The sequence below is a fragment of the Arachis hypogaea genome, chromosome 9 (assembly GCF_003086295.3).
Source record: "Arachis hypogaea cultivar Tifrunner chromosome 9, arahy.Tifrunner.gnm2.J5K5, whole genome shotgun sequence".
Taxonomy (NCBI): domain Eukaryota; kingdom Viridiplantae; phylum Streptophyta; class Magnoliopsida; order Fabales; family Fabaceae; genus Arachis; species Arachis hypogaea.
In genome coordinates, this window is record NC_092044.1 from 22,646,895 (window position 1) to 22,666,851 (window position 19,957).

Genomic DNA, 19,957 nt, shown 5'->3' on the forward strand with positions numbered 1-19,957 from the left:
ATTCAAATTTAACATCCTACACTATATATTTTGAACAACCTTCTTTTCTTTGTTCAAGAAAACATATAAAATAAAGAAACAAAAGAGAACAATTGATAGTGATGATATTGAAAGATGGATGTGAATTTGATCGGGTACAAATATAGCGTACGTTTTTGTCCTTTTTAGGGCCATATTCACGTTCTAGTTTCTTATATATCTATCCCACTTCACAATGTCCTATCCCACATACAACACTATCTCTAATCTAAGGAGCTCTCTCCTTTTCTCTCTCTCTCTCTCTCCGAGAAGAAGGAATAATAATACCCTACCTTATTATTATTAGGTTATTGGAGAGAGATAAATGGGGAAAGTAGGGGGTGTGATTCCATTCTTAGCCATGGCTATTGTGCAATCAAGCTATGCTGGGATGACTATTACTTCAAAGCTTGCAATACAATCTGGCATGAGCCCTCTTGTGCTTGTTGCCTACCGCCAAATCTTTGCTACACTCTCCCTTGCTCCCTTTGCTTATTGGTTTGAACGGTAATTAATTAAAAATATATTTATTTATTAAAATTAATTAATTAATTATATATATATATATATATATAAATATATGTATTTATGTTTAATGTGTACTTATTATAATAATTAATGAATAGTTCTACTAGCATTAACATTGTATATACATATAAAAAAATTTAGATGTATTGCATTACTCAAAATACAAATATTCAGGAAAATTCTCCCAGTCTAATTTATCATTTTTATTGTCACTAAGTATACGTTTTATAACACATATATCCAAAGTTATATTGGTAAAATCATTCGTCTCAACTATGTCATCTATACCTATGTGTAATGCAAATATGGTTTTATAACTCCCATTTTTAGCAGTGTCATATTTTCTCAGAACTTTTAAATTACAAATTTTATTCTTTTTTAATGTTAACTACTGAATAAATATTTTGTATTATTAGTTATACTTTTATATCAATACTTTGTCTTCTGTATATTGTAATTACCTTCTCTCTTTTTCTTTTTTTTTTATTTCTTTCTTTTTTGAATTTTATTTTTGTTATTTATTTTGTGTTCTTTTATTTTTTTAAAGAGAAAATAGTATAAAATCATGAATATATAATATTGAAATTAATCAATAAAAATGTTAAATTAGAGAAATTATGTACAGAATAAGAGAAGAATTTTGATGAAAAATATTTTAGACTTTTTAAATGATACAAATAAAAATAATTTTTTTTTCTTTCACATTTAAAGAAATCTTTATAAGCATTTAAGTCTTTAAGTTGAAAAAACCTTAAAATATTTTTTATTTGATATATCGATTACATATATGATACTTGAAATCATAATAACTTGTCACAAATCATATGTTCATAACTATAATAATAAAAAGAGGAAAATGTAAATTTTAGTTTGATAATAATAGTTCAACCATTTGAGATAACAAGTCCATTTTTCCCCTTAAATTTGCAAAATAAAAGTGGGGAGCTAGTGTAGTTTATCTTTTATTTATTTATTATTTTTTTTGTGTTTTTTTAAGTGAATGTGAATACACCTCATTTGTTTATTCCAATAGAAATAAGAGTTTAATTTTAATACACTGATAATATAAAATATTTTATATAGCCGTGTAATTATATTTATTTTTTTTAGATGTGATAAATATAAAAAGTAGATAGTTTTACTGATGTAGCATTATCTCATTAGATACTAATGTGCATTTAAAATTATTTTACACTCACACACATAATGGGCTCATTTTTTTGGATATGAAAAGCATGTGTGTGTTGTGCATTGTTGTGGAGGATGTGGGTGCTAGACATGGATGTAGGACAGCTTTTTCTGAAATAAGAAATGAAGAAATCGGACCATCTGATTTCTTTGTAAAAAAAATTAAGCCTACTAATCGGACTAACAGTCCAATTAGTGTGAAAGAGAAAATTTAAATTTTGGCGAACGTAATTGGACCTTTCAATTTGTGTTTAAAACATTAAAAAAATTTGGGTACATAAATCGAATGAACGGTCTGATTTTTGTTCCTAACACCACAGTTACGTAAAACACCTATACACTCCATCTACGTCCTACACCATTCCCCCAACCTCACATAATGCATCAAAATAAAATTATAGAAATAAATCTTTATATTTAATATTCTTTCCACAGGAATACACTTCCCTGTATGACAAAACGTACCGGATTACAGATACTAATATCCTCCTTTACAGGGTAAGCTTAATTTGGTAGTTTAATTTGATGTTTTCCCTTTTAATTTGCTCCACTTCAACTTTTCCCTTTTCTTTCAATAACTCATAAACTCAATTCCAAGTTCAAGGAAGGAACTGACACATTATTAACTTTATATGAACATAATCGTATGAGTTTGAGAAATTTTTATTTAGTTATGTTATTATGAAAATCATATTTATTTATAAAATTTATATAACCATATCCCACAAAATTAGCCATTTGAGTTTGATTACAGAGTTACCGGAAATCAAATACTGTATTTCGTTGGGCTAAAATATTCAACCGCTACAATTGCAACTGCACTCACCAATTTGCTCCCAGCTTTTACTTTCATCCTTGCAGTCCTGTGCAGGTAATATTTTCACATTCTTAGAAAAAGAAAATATTAAAACATTGAGCCTTATTAATTTGAATTTTGTTTTGTGGCAGACAAGAGTTGTTGAGAATGAAAACAAGGGCTGGGCAAGCAAAGGTGCTAGGAACAGTTCTAAGTGTTGGTGGAGCCCTTCTTTTATCATTTTACCATGGAAAGCCCCTTGGTCTTGGGGATTCAGGTATTCACTGGAAATTTGTACAAGAAATGGACAGATCAAGTTCCTCCACTACTCCAATCAATTTGCTTCTTGGCCCTTTTGCTTTGATTGCCAGTTCTCTTATTTGGTCTGTGTGGTTCATACTTCAAGTAAGCATCATCATTATTCATCATTCTTTATTACTTAATATACTATTATCTGCCCTATGAACTATCACTAAAATGAGACGTGGAACTTAGAACAATTCTAATAGAGTGATTTTGAAATTTTAAATTTGTCTTATTTTACTTTATGTTGTTGATGATTGATGAAATGAGACTAGTCTCATTTTAGAAAGCAATTTTATTTTAATAGAAAACTAATTAAATGTTTATAAAGTTTAAATTGAAGCGAAAACCTCTTTTTATGTAACATTAATAATTAAAAATTATTATATATTAATTTAGTCAATCATCTCAAATTACTTTATCATTATTAATTATTAACTTTAAATAAAGATAATTATAAAAAAATTATTTTAAATTAAATTAAATCAAATACTAAAATGATAAATCTCATATTTAATTTTTAATTATTATTTATAACATATAATTTTATATATATTAATGTAATATTTTGTGAAATCTAAGATAAAATTAAATTAAAACTCAACATTGGAGATGCTCTAAACTAAATGAAACGAAACCAAATCAGGATATCGTATTAAAAAAGTCTAGAAACTAGTACTTTTATTAAAATTTGTCTAGTATTTAACCAGAAAAAAATGAATAATTTCACGCTATTAAATATAATCTCACACCATTAAAAATTCTCGTAATAACTCATTGATGATTAGAAATCACAAAATCTGCTAGTGCCAATCATTTGATAAGTAACACATCTACACTCAGTGAAACAATGCTCCATACAGATAACATTTCTCTAGTTACTACATACTCACTTCATTGATCCGTTGGTTTGAATATCAGCTACTAGAACTAAAAGAGTTTGTTACGTTAAATAAGTATTTAATGTTATGGTGTGGTTTCAGGCAGAAATAAGCAAGAACTACGCAGCTCCATATACGAGCAGCCTGTACATGTGTATGATGGCGAGCATTCAGTGCGTGGCCATCGCATTGTGTTCTGACCGCACCGTCTCAGCTTGGTCACTAAACAATCCCATCAGACTCTCCTCTGCACTTTATGCCGTACATTAATACTCCATCCTCTCTCTATACATAACTTATTTGTTAAAAACCGTCTGATGATTTGGCATGTTTGACAAAACAGTTATTTAACGATTTTCAACTATGTTCAGGGAATAGTATGCACTGGGATAGGGTATGGGCTGATGGCCTGGACCATCGAAAGAAAGGGACCTCTCTATGTCTCTGTATTCACCCCTTTGACGCTTGTCATCACAGCTCTTCTCACCTGGGCTCTGCTTCATGATCAACTCTACGTTGGAACGTATGAACTAATTCAATTTATTACTATATTTCATCAACTTTAATTTATTTTCCTTACTCTTTCCTCGTTCTTAATTAACATGTTTAAGATGAACAGAGAACAGGAACGAACAGAAGGAAATGAAACAGAGTATTAGTAGTATTGAATGAATAATTAATAGTGTAGTTGCTTATATACGATGTCTATGTACCCAAGAGACTTGAACCAAGTAACTGAAAGTGACTAACTTCACATAAAACCAATAGAGAGTTGACTATGTAAGGGTTTGTTTAGATTGTGTTTTTTTATTATTTCCTATTTTTATTTTTAGTATTAAAATAAAAAATATTAAAATAAAAAGAGAAAATAAAATTTATTACTATGGGACCCTAACTGATTGGCTTACTGATACTCTCACAACTCAAATAAAAGTTATAGAAGTGCGTTGACCCTAACTGTAGTATTCGCAAATTTTTTACATCGATTCAATTCATCTCATTTTTTTTTTTAATTGATGGAATGGTGGAAGTGTGATATTCACATTATATTATAGGTCTCAAAATTCCTTCAATGAAAGAGGAAAATGAGAAATGTCAGTCACTTTAAAGATAATGTACATTCATAACTCAATATACTAATATGTGCAATTTACGTCCAAATATACTGCGCAATTAACATATTAATATTTTTAAAGTTGCAAATATTTTGAAAAGCGAAGGTAGTAAAGTATATGTTCCTCAATTTAAGCTTGTTTTAATCCCACAATTTTGATTTGTTTCAGTGCAATTGGATCTGTGATTATAGTTTTGGGACTCTATGCTGTTCTGTGGGGAAAGAGCAACGAGAAGATGAACAAGAAAGAGGGTGTTCAAGTGACATCAGCAGATTCGGATTCAGTAGTCAAGGATAAAGAAGAAGACGATGATGACGAAATGAGTGTAATGGAAATGCAGTGCTGTGACCATTCCAATTGTAACCACAATAGTAAATAATAATGGTACATGAAGATGGAGGAAGATTCAATACTTATAGTATTGCAGATGAAATGCTCACAAAAGGCGCATAAGACATCTTTGTAGGTTATATCAGTTTTGAGGTGGCTATATATTCACCCAAGCTGGTGCCACTTTGAAGCCTCATGCATGGATGAGGGAAGAGGTGGTCAAGGGATGTTAGTAATATAATTATACATATATTTTACTTGAGAAGAAAAATAATTAAAACATGTCTTAAACACAATTCATAATTATATTTATTTGCTTGAGATATATTGTATTTACAATTTTAGATAATTATTTTATTTTATCTAGTTGTATAATTCTTTCTAAATGATAATAATAATAATAATAATAATAATAATAATAATAATAATAATAATAATAATAATAATAATAATAATAATAATAATAATAATAATAATAATGTAGGTTTAGTGTATATCAAATATCTAAAACTATACTTATAACTATATTTTACTAGAAAGTTCAAGTAAAATAAAGGATAAATTATATGAATAAATTGTTTGATGAAGAATATTATATGAATGTTCTAATTTTAATTTGGTTATTTTTTATGTAAATTATTGCATTATGCCTTGTAAATAAATTATTTTATATTGATAGTACATTAAAATTAAATTCTCTCAAAAATATATATAATTGTTGTAATATTATTATATTCAGTGGCGGAACCAGAAATTTCATAAGAGGGAGGCCAATTAAATATAAAATATAACAAAAAATTAACAAAATATGATTTGTAGCATATATATAAAAAAAGTTATTATATTATATAAAAGTCAATGTTCAACTACATACTTTAAGATTTTGATATTTTTAAACTTGCTCGACGATGCTTCATGGAACTAAAATCATCAATTATCATCTCTGAAGTGAATTTTGAAGCAATTTCCTTTTCAATATATACAATCATACAATCTGCTAAAAATTCATCTTCCATCTTGTTTCGAAGCCTTGTTTTAATAATCTTCATAGCTGAAAAGGCCCGTTCAGTTGTTGCTGTTGTCACAGGAAGAGTCAAAACAAGACGAATTAATCTATCAATTAAAGGATATATATTTGATTTTCCTGTCTCTGTCAATTTTTGACACAATTCAGCAAGAGTAGACAAATTCTGAAAATTTGGAGCTTTAACCACATCAAGTTCATAATGTTGTAACTCATAATCCAATTGAATCTTTTCTTGCTCAGAAAAATCTAAAGAATAGAAATTCTTTGCAAGATTGCATATGTTGCAAACACTGAATAACTTGAAAGCATCTTTAGGATCTAAAGATGTACTCAATATGAGGAGCTCGGTTGCTTGCTCACTAAATCTACTATTTAGCTCTTTCAATTGAAAATCTATCACGCTAGTAAAAATGTCAACACGATAGTGGTGTTCAACAGTGACAACATCCTTTTTACGACGAGACCGAATTATATCACTAAAAGAAGCACCCATATCAGGTATCTGAATAGCATGATCATTGCAGAAAGAACTAACTTTCTCCAAAAGTGCTCCCCAACTACTATCTTTTAACTGTTGAATCAATGACTTTGTACTAGAAACCAGATGCATATCATTCAAAATGTCTTGAGATTTTTGTTGCAATGCTTGACAAAGTTTATCAGTGATTCCCATGATTTCTTTCATTATATGCAAAATGAAAACAAAATCAAATGATAATAAAGATTTAAGAGCATAAGTAGCATCACCACGTTGAGAATATGTAGATCCATTAGTAGCCAAATCTTCCAGAACTGAAGTTATTGCTCCAAACATACGTAAAAGGCTACAAATTGAGTTGAAGTGAGAGCTCCACCTAGTATCTCCTGATGTTTTTAATGTGCCAATTTGATTTGCTCCCCTTCCTGTTTCAATTTGATTAGTTGCAACTAAATGGGAAATTTCAGTTGCATAAGGAGATCGTAATTCATCATTGCGTTTGCAAGAAGAGCACACAACATTGATAATATTACTCAAACTTTGGAAAAAAGCATGAACATCAACAACTTCTTTAGCCGCGGCAACAAGAGCTAGCTGTAATTGATGAGCAAATCTTTACAAGACTTAACAGCAATATTATGAGGAGAATTAAGAGATTTACCCACATGAGATAAAAATGCACAATCCTTTCCATTATTCACTTTTTTTCAATTACGAAATCCTCCTGATGTGAATGGACTTGATTTTCTAGAAAATAAATAGCATGGAAGACAAAATGCAGCATCCACTTCTGGCAAATATTCTAGCCAAGAAAAACTCTTAAACCAATGAGCTTTGAAACGACGAGGATGACTTTCTAGACCAAAAAGAGGGTACTCATCCATAATAAATTGATATGGTCCAAACTTTATGTATGCTCTACGGATTTTATCTTGTTGATTGATAGGATAATTCCAAATTTGCGGACGCTTTCCGGAATCACGCATCAATGTATCAATATTAACTTGATCTATTTCAGTCCTTGTTATTTTGGAAGCAGGGGGTTGAATATCTTGCTCAACAAGTTGTGTCACAGGTTGCTCAATAATATTTTGAACATTACTCAAAGAATCTGAAGCTGAATTTTGTTCATCATATATTCTCTCTTTTCTCTTGAAAAATGAGTGAATTGTTTTCATCTTTGACATTTTTAACTTAACTTGAACTATCTAACAAAAAAAAACAAAAATAATTGCATATATATTATTTTCTTTAAAAAAATATTAAACCTATTGAGCAATAACAAATAATTTTAGAAACACAAATATATAATAACCAAAAATAAAGTTATTGATTTACCTGATTATTTTTTTGTTCCAATTCTCACCCAAAAATAATTCTATTGAGTTTTGCCCTCACTTCAATCTTTGAACACTGTCCATTATAAAAAAAATAAATTAATTATTTTAAATAAATAATATAAATAATACTTGACATTGTTATTAACTTAAAAAAATTGAAATATACCTCTTTGAATCTTTGTTGTGTATTCAATGGTTAATATTTTGTTGTTCACTTCTCTTCAATGGTTTTTCTTCATATGTCTTGTTTTGGTATGAAAAGAAAATTAAAATGAGAAGAGTAGAAGACCAAAAGTTTGGAAACCACTAAAAGAGAGAGAAAAGTGGCGCTGATGCCTCTAATGGCTTGAAACAAATATTTGAAAAATGTACTAGTGTTACTTTAATTAATAGTATGGGCTTGAGCTAGTATAATAGAACCATTTTTATTAATTATTAGAATGGGCTATTTGTTAACAAGAACAACAATAATTCAAATATCTAATACATAGTGCAGTTTTTAATTATTTTAATTTATAAAATTTTGTAACTTATATTTTTTTTAATATTATATATAAAAATAAATTTAATATTATTAATTATTACTATTTACTATTTTTTTAAAATTTTGGGGGGACCATGGCCACCTTAGGCCCCCGTAGATCCGCCACTGATTATATTGTATATAGTGTAGATGTCAAGTTTGGTTATGGTGCATCATACCAAACTAAATTGATTTCAAATCTGGCAACTCAATTTGCCTATAAAAGACTACCTTGTAGCAAGAACATATATAACACATACATATAACCAAAGAAAGCACTTATAGTTGTGCTTTCTTATGAAATATACATATATTATAATGAATATATTATTACTGAGAGTGTATTATAAAATTCCAATTATAATGAGATATACATATTAAAAAGTATTAATAAAAAAATTATTTTCTCTATTTTATTTCTATATGTATTTCTCTTCTTTATCTATTTATTTTACAATATGTTATAAGCTTTGATCAAATTTAAGAAAGAAAAGACATAGATAATAATTTTATATTATGTCAAAAACAATTTATCTTAAATTTAATATTTTTAATATATTAAAAATAATTATGAATATTAAATGTTAAAATTCATCTTAATTCAATGAGTTTTAGAGATACCATTAAAGTTGGTAATAAAACATCCCAAAAGCATAAAGCTAAAACTATAATCTTCCTTTGTCGTTATCTTGACGAAGCATTAAAAAATGAATAACTTACTTTAAAAGATCTTACTCTGTGAAAAAACTTTTAAAAAAAGTATAATTACCAAAAGATGACAATACTTCCTCAAGTCCGTTATGAATAAACACATTTGTCCCTACAAAATTCTAAATCTATAAACAGTGACGAACCCAAAAAATTTTAGGAGTGGGGACAAAAATATATATACTAAAATGAATTTTGTTAAACATTATTAATTATATAGATATATAAAAATTAAAAAGAGTTAGTAAACACTTTCATTCTTAAAATACTATTCATTATATATAATTTATAAAAAAATATTTTTTTATTTCTAAAACTTGAACTTAAAATATTTTAATTAAATTATAGATAACTTATTATCCTAACTAATTTTGTTTATACACATTTAATAATAAAAAGCTGAATCAATTAGCACATTAACGCCTAATGATATACTAGTATTTATAATTTGAAACTAGAATTATATATAAATACTAAAAGAATTAAATATGTATATCAGGAGTATGTTTATATAAAATAATAGAAACATAATTTATAATTTTTTTAAAAAAAATAATTAAATTTGTTATATATTTTTTAATTTAATTTTGATATAATGTTAGATGAAAGATTTTATGCATCTGTTTAATTATATATTATAATTAAAATATTTTTTCATTACTATTTCTAAATATAAAAAATATATTCTAAATTAGTAAATTAATCAATTTATTTTAAAATTTTATATGCAACATAGGTATATATAATAGAACAAAAAATAAAAAAATAAGTAATAAGAATGAATAAATTAAGAATAAAATAAAATATATAAAGTCACGAAGAAAATAAAACATTAGATTAATATCTAAATTATAATTGTTTGAATTAAAATTTGTAATTGAAAATATCAAAAAAGAAACAATGAAATTGGAAGATACATAGAGTCATGGAGAGTTATTACTAACAAAATAAAAAATTTAAAATTTACCTTTTGACGAAGAGAAGATGGCTCTTAGACAAGGAATAAAAAAAGAAGGTTGAAAATATAGAAATAAAAAGAGAATTTAAGGGAATAAAGAAATGACGGCACAAAAACTAAATTTGATTAGGTTAAATAATAGTCAAAATGATAGAGAAATAAAAAAGTGAATTTGGAACTTTAGCTAATTGGGTTTAGTTTATTTGTAGTGGAGTCATTTAAAATTTGAAGTGAAAACACATTATATATAACTAGATTTAAAAAAAAAAACACAGTGGGGGCAAGTGCCCTTCATTGTTGTTATTGTTGTTACTGTCCCTGTCTATAAATGAATATAATTTCACAATGTCCTAAATTACCTCACGAGGAATTATGTAAAAAAAATTACTCATAACGATATGTTAAAAAAATTATTCGACCTTCTATACATCAAATGTACTCCTGTAGTAATAATATTGAGAAAAAAATTTAAAAATATTCTAAACTAATTATTTATCTTTTTATTGCTGAACAAAATAATAAATTGCTCATGAGAAGTCATAAAACGTGTTCTCATTGTTCCGTTAGCGTTTTCTAAAGTAAATACGGTAAATTATAATCCTAAAAGTTGTAAATGTCAAAGTTTTTAAAAAAAAAATTATGAAAGAAAAAAAATTTTTCACAAAAAAATATTTCACCAAAAATGGAATAATCATAAAAGAAATAATGGACAGAATAAGAAAACAAAAAAGTACGTATAGTTGTGCTTTCTTAGTGAAATATACATATATTATAATAAGTATATTACTGAAAGAGTGTTATAAAATTAATTATAATAAGATATACATGTTAAAGAGTGTTAATAAAATTCTCTATTCTCTTTATTTTATTTTTATATTTACTTCTCATCTCTATCGATTTATTTTACAACAATAAGTTATTTATTTATTTAAAAAAAATCTCGGTTTGCACACAATGTTTGAAAATAGCCAAAATACTATGGTGTTTCTCAAGGTGCCGCACGTCGGTGCCAAGTGTTATAAGGTGGCTATGGAGGCTTGTTTCAACTACACTGGAAGCCACTGGCGCTATATAATTTCCGTTTGCTTTGCAAGCTTGGTTCGCTGATTTGTCAAGTCGTTTCTGCTGTCCTTCATGTTGTTTCTCAGATCAGTGGCTTGTCTTTAGTTTGGAGTATGATTAGTATAACTGCTGTTGATTAGAGAGATTACCTCAGATTGGTGTCTATTCTCTTTTTGGGCCACTTACCTCCCATATTTTGAGTCAAGTATATTAGATTTATCTAAAAAGATATCTAACCAACCAACCAACCAACTTATAAGAGAAAACAAAGGTCCCAAAACATAAATTTCCATTGAAAACATAAGATCTTCAATGCAAAATCTGAGGAAAAGAAAACAACATAATATGGGAAATTTATTTCTTGTATAACCTGACAACCTGTGATCTCTATTACAAAGGATTATACATGACAGCATTGAAAAAAAAAATTAAAATAAATCTAAATAAAACCCATAGATATAGAGCAAAAAGCTAGTAGAATTTGTAGTGTTATCTACTGCCTCAATACTCTGTTTGAGCTGAGCATAAAGTTCTCCTCACCAGCAATGGTGGACGTCAATCGCCCTGCTGCCCAGCCATTGTTGATTACTCGAACAGCAGCACGAGCTGGATCCCCTGCTACGCGGCTTCCATCAACTTGCTTTTCAAATTCAGGAAGACCAGCTGCCTTCCTCTCTTTTCTTTTCCTTCTATCTTCATCGCGTTCTTTCCTCAGCCAAGATTCAACTGTTCTCTGTATATTCAAAACCAACAATACAAATTTTGTTTTTATATAATTTTCAAAAATATAAGATTTCACTGCTTAGCCTGCATCCACACTGTTCACTCTGTAACCGTTATGTAGCATTTAAGGCCATCGCTGACAAGGTTGAGAGACACAAATAGTTTATAAGGAACTTCCAATGTCAAGATTAGGAACAGAACTAACCATTAATGACAGTTTGCTAGTTTCCTTGACTTTATCAATAGGCATGGCTAATTGCAGCTTTCCATGCGCTACATAAACCTGATAAAAGAACATAGAATACAATAAAGGATTATGATTAAAATTTGACATGGAACAATTCAGAATGGGATTTAGACATACTATATTAGTTGGCCAATCCTCAAGACCGTCAAATATATGTGTTGCATATATAATAGTAGCACCCCTCTCTTCACATTCCTTTCTTAGGAACTTCAAAAGGTCAGCTCTTGCTAGAACATCAAGGTCGACTGTTATCTCATCGAGTAGAAGAACCTACACAAGTAGGGAGCAACCTTATGAACAAAGTGCAATGAAGCACAAATATAGAGAGCTATGAACATGTATGTGATTACTTTTGCATACTCCATAGCGTACCTTGAATGGTTTGAGGAGACCCATACAAATTTGAACTCTTCTTCTTTGACCATCAGATACTTTATGCAATCTCCAAGAGAGATCTATATCCAATACCTGCCAAGTTGGAAAGCAAGACAGAAACTAAGCCATGGCATCCCAGATAAAATTTACATATGCATGGTCCGTGAAGCCTTCTCAGAAACTAGCCATGCATAACCAGAGGACATGAATATTAACAGAAATAAAATGATCTAAACTTCGTTGCATTCAGAATTGATGAGCTCTGTCTTATGCTATCTTACAGGATGCTAAGTACCTTTTAATGTTTTGGTTATAGTTTTTCTTGGACGTTCTCTACAAAACAAAACAAAACACTTGTGCATTGCTAGTCTATGGCCAAATCTAGTAAGGAATCATCTGGAAATTATGAGATGCATGGTAGCATAGGAAGGGAAAATTCTTAAGGGCAATGGAGGAACCCCTAACCCTCCCAAGTCCACTCAAAAATTCTGCCTCCCTCTCATTTTCTCACTTCTCGCGAGATTTTGTTTTCCCAATAGAGAATATCTCACCAAATCCTCACATGCCCACACTACGAAGTTGGTAGTCACTTACTAAGGTGTGTCCATTTTTTTCCTCAATCCTCATCTAACTGATGCAACCAAGGCCGAATTCACGATTCACCCAGTCCCTAACAAGATGCTGCCTCAACTTTTTCTATAACTTATTCATTCTAATTACATCTTGTCTAGTATGTCCACTCATCAACTATAACATCCTGCAAAATTTAGATTTTGCTTATCCTCTTGCTGTTTTTATCGTCAAACATATAGTCTCAGAGAATATTCGATATCTTGTAATGGTGGGTAAAATTTTCCTAAAGCTTGAGCAGTACTTGTTTATCACAAAGAACATCCAAGCTCTCCCCTTTCATTTACTCAGATAAAGTCATATGGCTTATATCGGTTTCTATTGTTCCTTCATGAGAGGTGAACTCCAAGCTCCACCTCTAGTCATTATCAAGCGTTTTGAGGAACTTACATTCACGTACTCTGTATTCTTCTGTTTAAACATAATCCTTGAGCTCTAAAGCATGTCTTTTATCGCCTTCATTATTATTTATTTTATCTCTCAGCATACCAACTAGAACAGCGTCATATGAAAACAGCATGCAGTGAGATACGCATTCTTATAGATATACAATAAGTACATCCCATCCAAGGTCAACATAAAAGACATATGATCTTGAAATCTACCTTGGGTTGTTGTACAATTATCAGGAAATAATTACAGCTAGTCTGTTCACACTTGTCATTACTCCATTATACATATCTTTAAATTTAAACATTGCAAACTCCTTCCCCAAAACCTACAAAAATACCTCACTTGCAACCCATATATAGCAGCGAACACAAAGAAAGATCTATAACCAAACAACGATTGACACTATCCCTTATAAAGCCATATGCCCGTATCCATGCACATTAACTAGATAATTTAGAAAATGCTAAAGGAATAAATAATTTATGGTACTGTTCTGTTTCACTTTAAACTTGGTGAAGTATAACTCATTCTGTATGTTAAAGACACAAGTACCTTATTATCAATAAACTCATCTACCTTCTACCATCAACAAAAATATTCATGAAAAGCATGTTCAGACATAAACTAAGAGCATGTGAAAGTGTTTGGTTAGGCTTAAGTGACATAAAACAGATTCATCCAACCTTGATTAGCTCTGCTCTTCTTTCAGGATCAATCCCAGCCACACCAAATATCATCTTTTCAGCAGAAACATCCATTTGTATTGCAACCTCATAGCCCGCGAAAGCAACATCTCGCCTCCACTGCACCCATACCCCCAATGAACAAGAAGTATTAGAATAATTACTAAAATCTAACATGATACAAGATTAAAAAAAAATATAAAAGAGAATTAATAACTGCAATACAAAATTCCTGATCGTGTAAGCAGCATCTTCATCACTTCTTGACTATTGTTGCGATGCATGTTGGTGAAAACAATGAGAGAACCCAAAATATGTAATTGTTTTATGAACAAGAAACATCATTTAAGTATGAAGTATGAAGCAAGTTTGTGGTTCTCATAGGATAAGCAATAAAAAAGGCAGTTCAATGCACAAGCATCCTGCGTTAGCGCAGAGTCCGAAAACAGGCCGCACCTAGAAGGTGTGATGTATGCAACTTAACCTGTCAATTACATAGTAACTGTTTTCACAGTTTGACGGTTTGAACCCATGATTTTAAGGTGACATGGAGACTCTAATGCTCCCCTTCTCGTAGGATAAGCAATACACCATAGAAAAGAATAGGGTAAAGTATAATTTTTTGTCCCTAAAATTTGGTAAAAATTTCAAAAATATCCCTAAATTTTATTTTGTTTCAATTTTGTCTTAAAAGTTTTCGATTTGCATCAAATATATCTCTAACAGCTAAATTTTCAAAAAGTTTAAGATCAATCTAACATCAATGCATAACAATTATATTCAATTTGATTGTGTTGAAAGTTGTTCTTATGAAATTGTTGTTGAAGTGGTCCTAAATTTTTTGAAACATTAGCTGCAAGGGGTATATTTGATGCAAAATGAAAACTTAGTAAAACAAAATTGAAACAAAATAAAGTTTAAAGATATTTTTAAAATTCATGCCAAACTTTAGAGACAAAAACTATTTACCCAAAAGAATATAACCCAAACTATATGAATTGGATGCAAATAACTTTGACGATGCTTATTCTAAAGCTAATCTTGTTAGTTGAAAAAAGAAAAAAAAAAGAAATAAATGGAAAAAGAGGAGACGAACCTCGCCACCAAGATAACAGAGATCACCGGAGGACGTCAAATTGGTGTCATGAAAAGCCGATCTTCCAAGCACACGAACCATCCCCGGTTCGACCATGTGCTTCCCTCCCAATATCTTGAGAATCGTCGTCTTCCCTATCAATCAAAACGTAAAACGCCTCTTCAGACTCAAAATAAGACATACAGAAAGAAACGGAGAGAGTGTGGGCGTGGGGAAGAGAGTTAACCAGCGCCATTGGATCCAACAAGGAGGCATCGATCGCCGGAAGAGAGTGAGAGAGAGAAGTCCTGAATGAGAGGAGCGGAGCCCGGCGGAGGGTGACCGTCGATGCCGGGGTACGTGAATTTCAGATCTTTAATCTCAATCGTCGGTTCTGAATTCCCGCAAACAACGCCCATCTTCACCGTTCAGCAACACAAACAAATAGCTTCAAAGTTCACAACTAATTTTATAGCTAACTCGGCATGTGTGTGTGCTACTGAAATTTGTAACAGACACGCTGTGAGATTCAGCAAATGTCGGTGAGAAAGCATTTCGAAGGAAGGGGGGAAGCGTGGCTATGTCTGGGACACTCGAATTCAAACTTTCCACCACCTACCATGAAGGATGGTAGTTGCTTAGTTGGGAATAGAGCCAGAGCAAGTGAACAGCATACGTTGATTTTTTGGACATGAACAGAAAATGTTTTTGTCAGAACACATTGATCGAGGCTTTTTAACTTATGTTTTTGCTCCATGTGGGTTTTGGAGTTTTAGACTTAGTAGTTTTTGGGTTACTACAGCAAGAGCCCAATTGCGACAGGCAGTGTTGGACGGGGATCTGCGTCTAATAAGAAGATGCAAGGACTAAAATGAACTAACAATCTTTGATATCTCTTCGTTTTGGTCATGGATCTTTGATCTCATTGAAACCTCCTAACGAGTTTCCTAAACCCTTAAAACAAACGAAACCAAACCCAAACCCCCCTCCCCCCTCTCGCTCTCTCTCTCTTCCAAAAAAAAAAGAAAACCGCTATCTATTATTTTCGTTAGACATTGTTAAATTTTCCGACGATAAGAAGCGGAAACAATCTTACATTACTTTTCTACATGTCAATGAGCAAATTTTGAGACACACACTTCCTACAAGTACATAGTAAGCAAACTCTAGAGTTAGAGTTTTGTTGATGCCAAAAGGCTGTGTTCTATGACATTCTATCATACAAAGTCTTATGCTTAAGTCATAAAATAAAGATGATAAGATATTACGACATTTAAAAATAAAATTTAGTAATTATAGTAGTGTGAGAAATGTTTATAACGATGAGCCTTTGAAGAAAAAGGGGGTAAAACAAAATCATAACTCAAAAAGCGCAACACTCCATCGATAATATAACGTAACAGATAACAGATAAGCTAACGCAAGAATACATACAAAGAGTGCCAAAAGTACGGATATCAAAACTCAAGACCCGATTTGCGAAGATAATCAGTTCAAGCATAAAAGTATGTACATATATATATAAAGTAAGAAACCTAAGAAAAACCTCAAGGATAAACTATCAAAATCTATTCTCTATAACAACCTCTAAAAGGAGTCAAAACAGTATATAATTATTTAGTGGAGATGACAAGTATCTAAGTAAAAACATAAAACCAAAATAAAGTCTCGAGAACCAAAGATCTTCGCTAATCCAAAAGTCTCCAGCATGCCTCAGCGAGAAGGCTCACGTCCTGCATCTGAAAACCACAAAATTCGCATGGGTGAGAACCGGAGGTTCTCAATATGGTAACAGTACCACATATCTAACATGCAATGTCTTGAAAAAGCCGAAGGCAATCCTAGAACTTCCAACAGATAAATCAAAGCTTATAAATAGATTAAACCATAAATGGCAACTGACTAAAGATCTTCAGTCAAACTAACATTCTCCTTTCCAATTTCTACAGACCTCCCAACCACCAACAGTAATATAACATGGCAAACACAATTATATCAGACAAGGAGGCTAGGTATACAAATAAGAAACAAATACAACATTTAGACAAATAGCAAGTAATATGCAGTCAATCAGGCAATTTCAAACAATTTACATAATATGTATATGATGTATGCCTGTCCTAATGGCTGATGAGTCTCATATGTCGGTTATAAAGCCAATCTGACAAGTCCTGGTAGGTAACTATTGGACTGTCTCTCTGTCGTGCATCTCCAACTCAAGTTATTCACAACATAAGTCATAATTCATATCCAACACCCTCAATGGTGTATATTCACGGGAGCGAGCTCATCCGGAACTTTCACAGTGTCCGGCCACACTTACGACATAGGGTCAGCAGAGTATCGAGTCTCCACCTGAGCACATGTTAGCTAGCCACTGCTTTCTCCCAGCGAAACTCGTATCTCAAATAGTGAAAGTGCAACATTCACATTTCATTCATTACGCATATATGCAATCATACTCAGGCATAATTCAATAATAGTTCAGCCATAATTCGGTAATATATCAGCCATCAGACTCATAATATAATCCATAACCAGCTATTTCATTAACAATTACAGCCCTTCGACTCATGGCATATAAAGCACTTCCACCACCATCTTCCGTATCTCAAACAATCATCGTTGATCATCATTGATCATTAATTCTCCCTTTTTATCATCCACAAGTTACCACATTTGCTAGCCCTTCCCATTGCCAGGCATATCATAAAATTTTAAGACATGATGGGTGAGGTCAGAGGCTTAGAAATCTGAAATTTGACTTTAAAAACTCAAAAATCAACTTTGGGGTGAAAACAGGGTCACGCGTGCGCGTCGTCCACGCGCACACGTGGATAGCCAAAAGTCATAGTGACACATATGTGTCACCCACGCGCACGCGTGGATGGGAGAAAAACCAAGTGACGCCTGCGCGTTAGTCACGCGTACGCGTGGGTGCGTTTTATGCCCCCACGCACAAAACCAACATAATTCCCGCACAACTCTTGAAAAAATTGGCTGGGCAAATGAATTAGCTCATCGACGCGTACGCGTCGGCCAGGTGCATGCGTGGGTAGTAAACATTTGAAAACGACACGTGCGCGTTGACCACGCATACGCGTGGAAGTGCGTTCTGCCAAAAATTTTACTAAGTTAAAATGCTGCATAATTCACAGTTTCAAACCCCAATCTTCCGACGGGCATAACTTCTCCGTTTCAAATCATTTTTCACCCGTTTTTCAAATGGCATAAACATCTCGAATCCAATTTTATTTCTAAACAAGTTTGACATAAATCGAGAATCCGAGACCAAGTTATGCTCCGTCAAAGTATGCCCAAAAACTACATTTTCATACAAAATCACAAAGTGCCATTTTAAAAACAAACTAATTTCAACCCTTTTCAAAATCAACCAAAACATGCCAAAAATCAACCTCAAGCCTCCTCAACTCATACATTAACCTTTCTATCAAAACACAAGCCACCAATCCACCACTTTAACTAATCTCAATCAATTAACTCAATTTCAAACACAAAATCACATTTTATATATATATATATATATATATATATATATATATATATATATATATATATATATATATTCCTCATTCCAATCTCCAACGATACCATCACCAATCAACCATCAATATATACAATTAATATCATCCTCACCATTTACATGATTTTACCAACAATTCCACCTCAACCAATCATTAGGCATATATATATATATATATATATATATATATATATATATATATATATATATATATATATATATATATCCAAACATGCATATCTCTCATGCATAATACCATCAAGCATCAATAATCATTAATCACATATATAATCACACAATTTACCTCTATCATTCAACAACATCAACCATTCAAATCCTACCTTAGGGTCTCTAGTCTAAGTTTTCACACCACATTACATTTTAGATACAGAAAACCGAGACCATACCTTAGCCGCTTTTCTACTTAACTCGGAACACCTCCAAATCACTTTTTCACAAGCTCTCAAAGCTTCAACACCTCCAAGAACATATTTTTAGCACACCAAAATCCTTTTCCAAACTTTCTAAAACCTCAATCAAGCTCCAAGACACATATATACATTTCCTAAACCACAATATCACATTCAAACACAACAACTCAATACCCAAACATCGCAACCCACAAATTCTACTAGGGTTGAGAATCTTACCACACCCAAAGATCAAGGAGACAAGATTAAGCCTCTCCTTCAAGCTAGTTGGATCTTATAACATCAAAAAGTCCAAAATCTTAACATTTTTTCTCAAAAAATTCGAAATAAAGTCTGAAACTTTAGAGGAAAAAATGTGGCTTACCTCAAGAACAAAGTAGTAGATTTTGTAGAGCTCGTCGCGGTGAACGCGTGGCCGCAAACGGTGTGACAATCGGAACTCCAGATCAAAAGTTATAGTGGTTTGAAGATCAAATGAGTGTTGGAACTTTGGAAGAATGCTCTTCCCCCATTTCCTCACAAGTTCAGCGTGTTTGGGGTTTAAGGGAGGAAAGAGAGTGCTGTTTTTCAGGTTTTAGGTTTAGTTTGGTTAAGTCAAGAG

General features: G+C 31.4%; 3 protein-coding genes across 3 annotated transcripts; 1 reads left to right on the forward strand and 2 right to left on the reverse strand.

Annotated features, from left to right (window-relative positions):
- The first annotated feature begins 248 nt into the window (after positions 1-248).
- LOC112709006 (WAT1-related protein At1g09380) lies at positions 249-5,434 on the forward strand. The gene is made up of 7 exons (XM_029289305.2): positions 249-525; positions 2,170-2,232; positions 2,489-2,605; positions 2,683-2,935; positions 3,817-3,975; positions 4,086-4,237; positions 4,998-5,434. Exons 1-7 carry the CDS (start codon positions 344-346, stop codon positions 5,206-5,208), a joined length of 1,137 nt encoding a protein of 378 aa, XP_029145138.2. The 5' UTR covers positions 249-343; the 3' UTR covers positions 5,209-5,434.
- Positions 5,435-6,422: 988 nt separating this feature from the next.
- Positions 6,423-7,358, reverse strand: LOC112709007 (uncharacterized). Its single transcript, XM_029288993.1, has 3 exons — positions 7,347-7,358; positions 6,486-7,258; positions 6,423-6,432 (listed from the first exon to the last, which is right to left on the reverse strand). The coding sequence occupies exons 1-3, from the start codon at positions 7,356-7,358 to the stop codon at positions 6,423-6,425; spliced, it is 795 nt and encodes a 264-aa protein (XP_029144826.1).
- Positions 7,359-11,525: 4,167 nt separating this feature from the next.
- Positions 11,526-16,572, reverse strand: LOC112710695 (ABC transporter I family member 20). The gene is made up of 7 exons (XM_025763055.3): positions 15,629-16,572; positions 15,403-15,536; positions 14,307-14,426; positions 12,598-12,693; positions 12,343-12,495; positions 12,184-12,261; positions 11,526-11,988 (listed from the first exon to the last, which is right to left on the reverse strand). Exons 1-7 carry the CDS (start codon positions 15,798-15,800, stop codon positions 11,749-11,751), a joined length of 993 nt encoding a protein of 330 aa, XP_025618840.1. The 5' UTR covers positions 15,801-16,572; the 3' UTR covers positions 11,526-11,748.
- Positions 16,573-19,957: the final 3,385 nt, after the last annotated feature.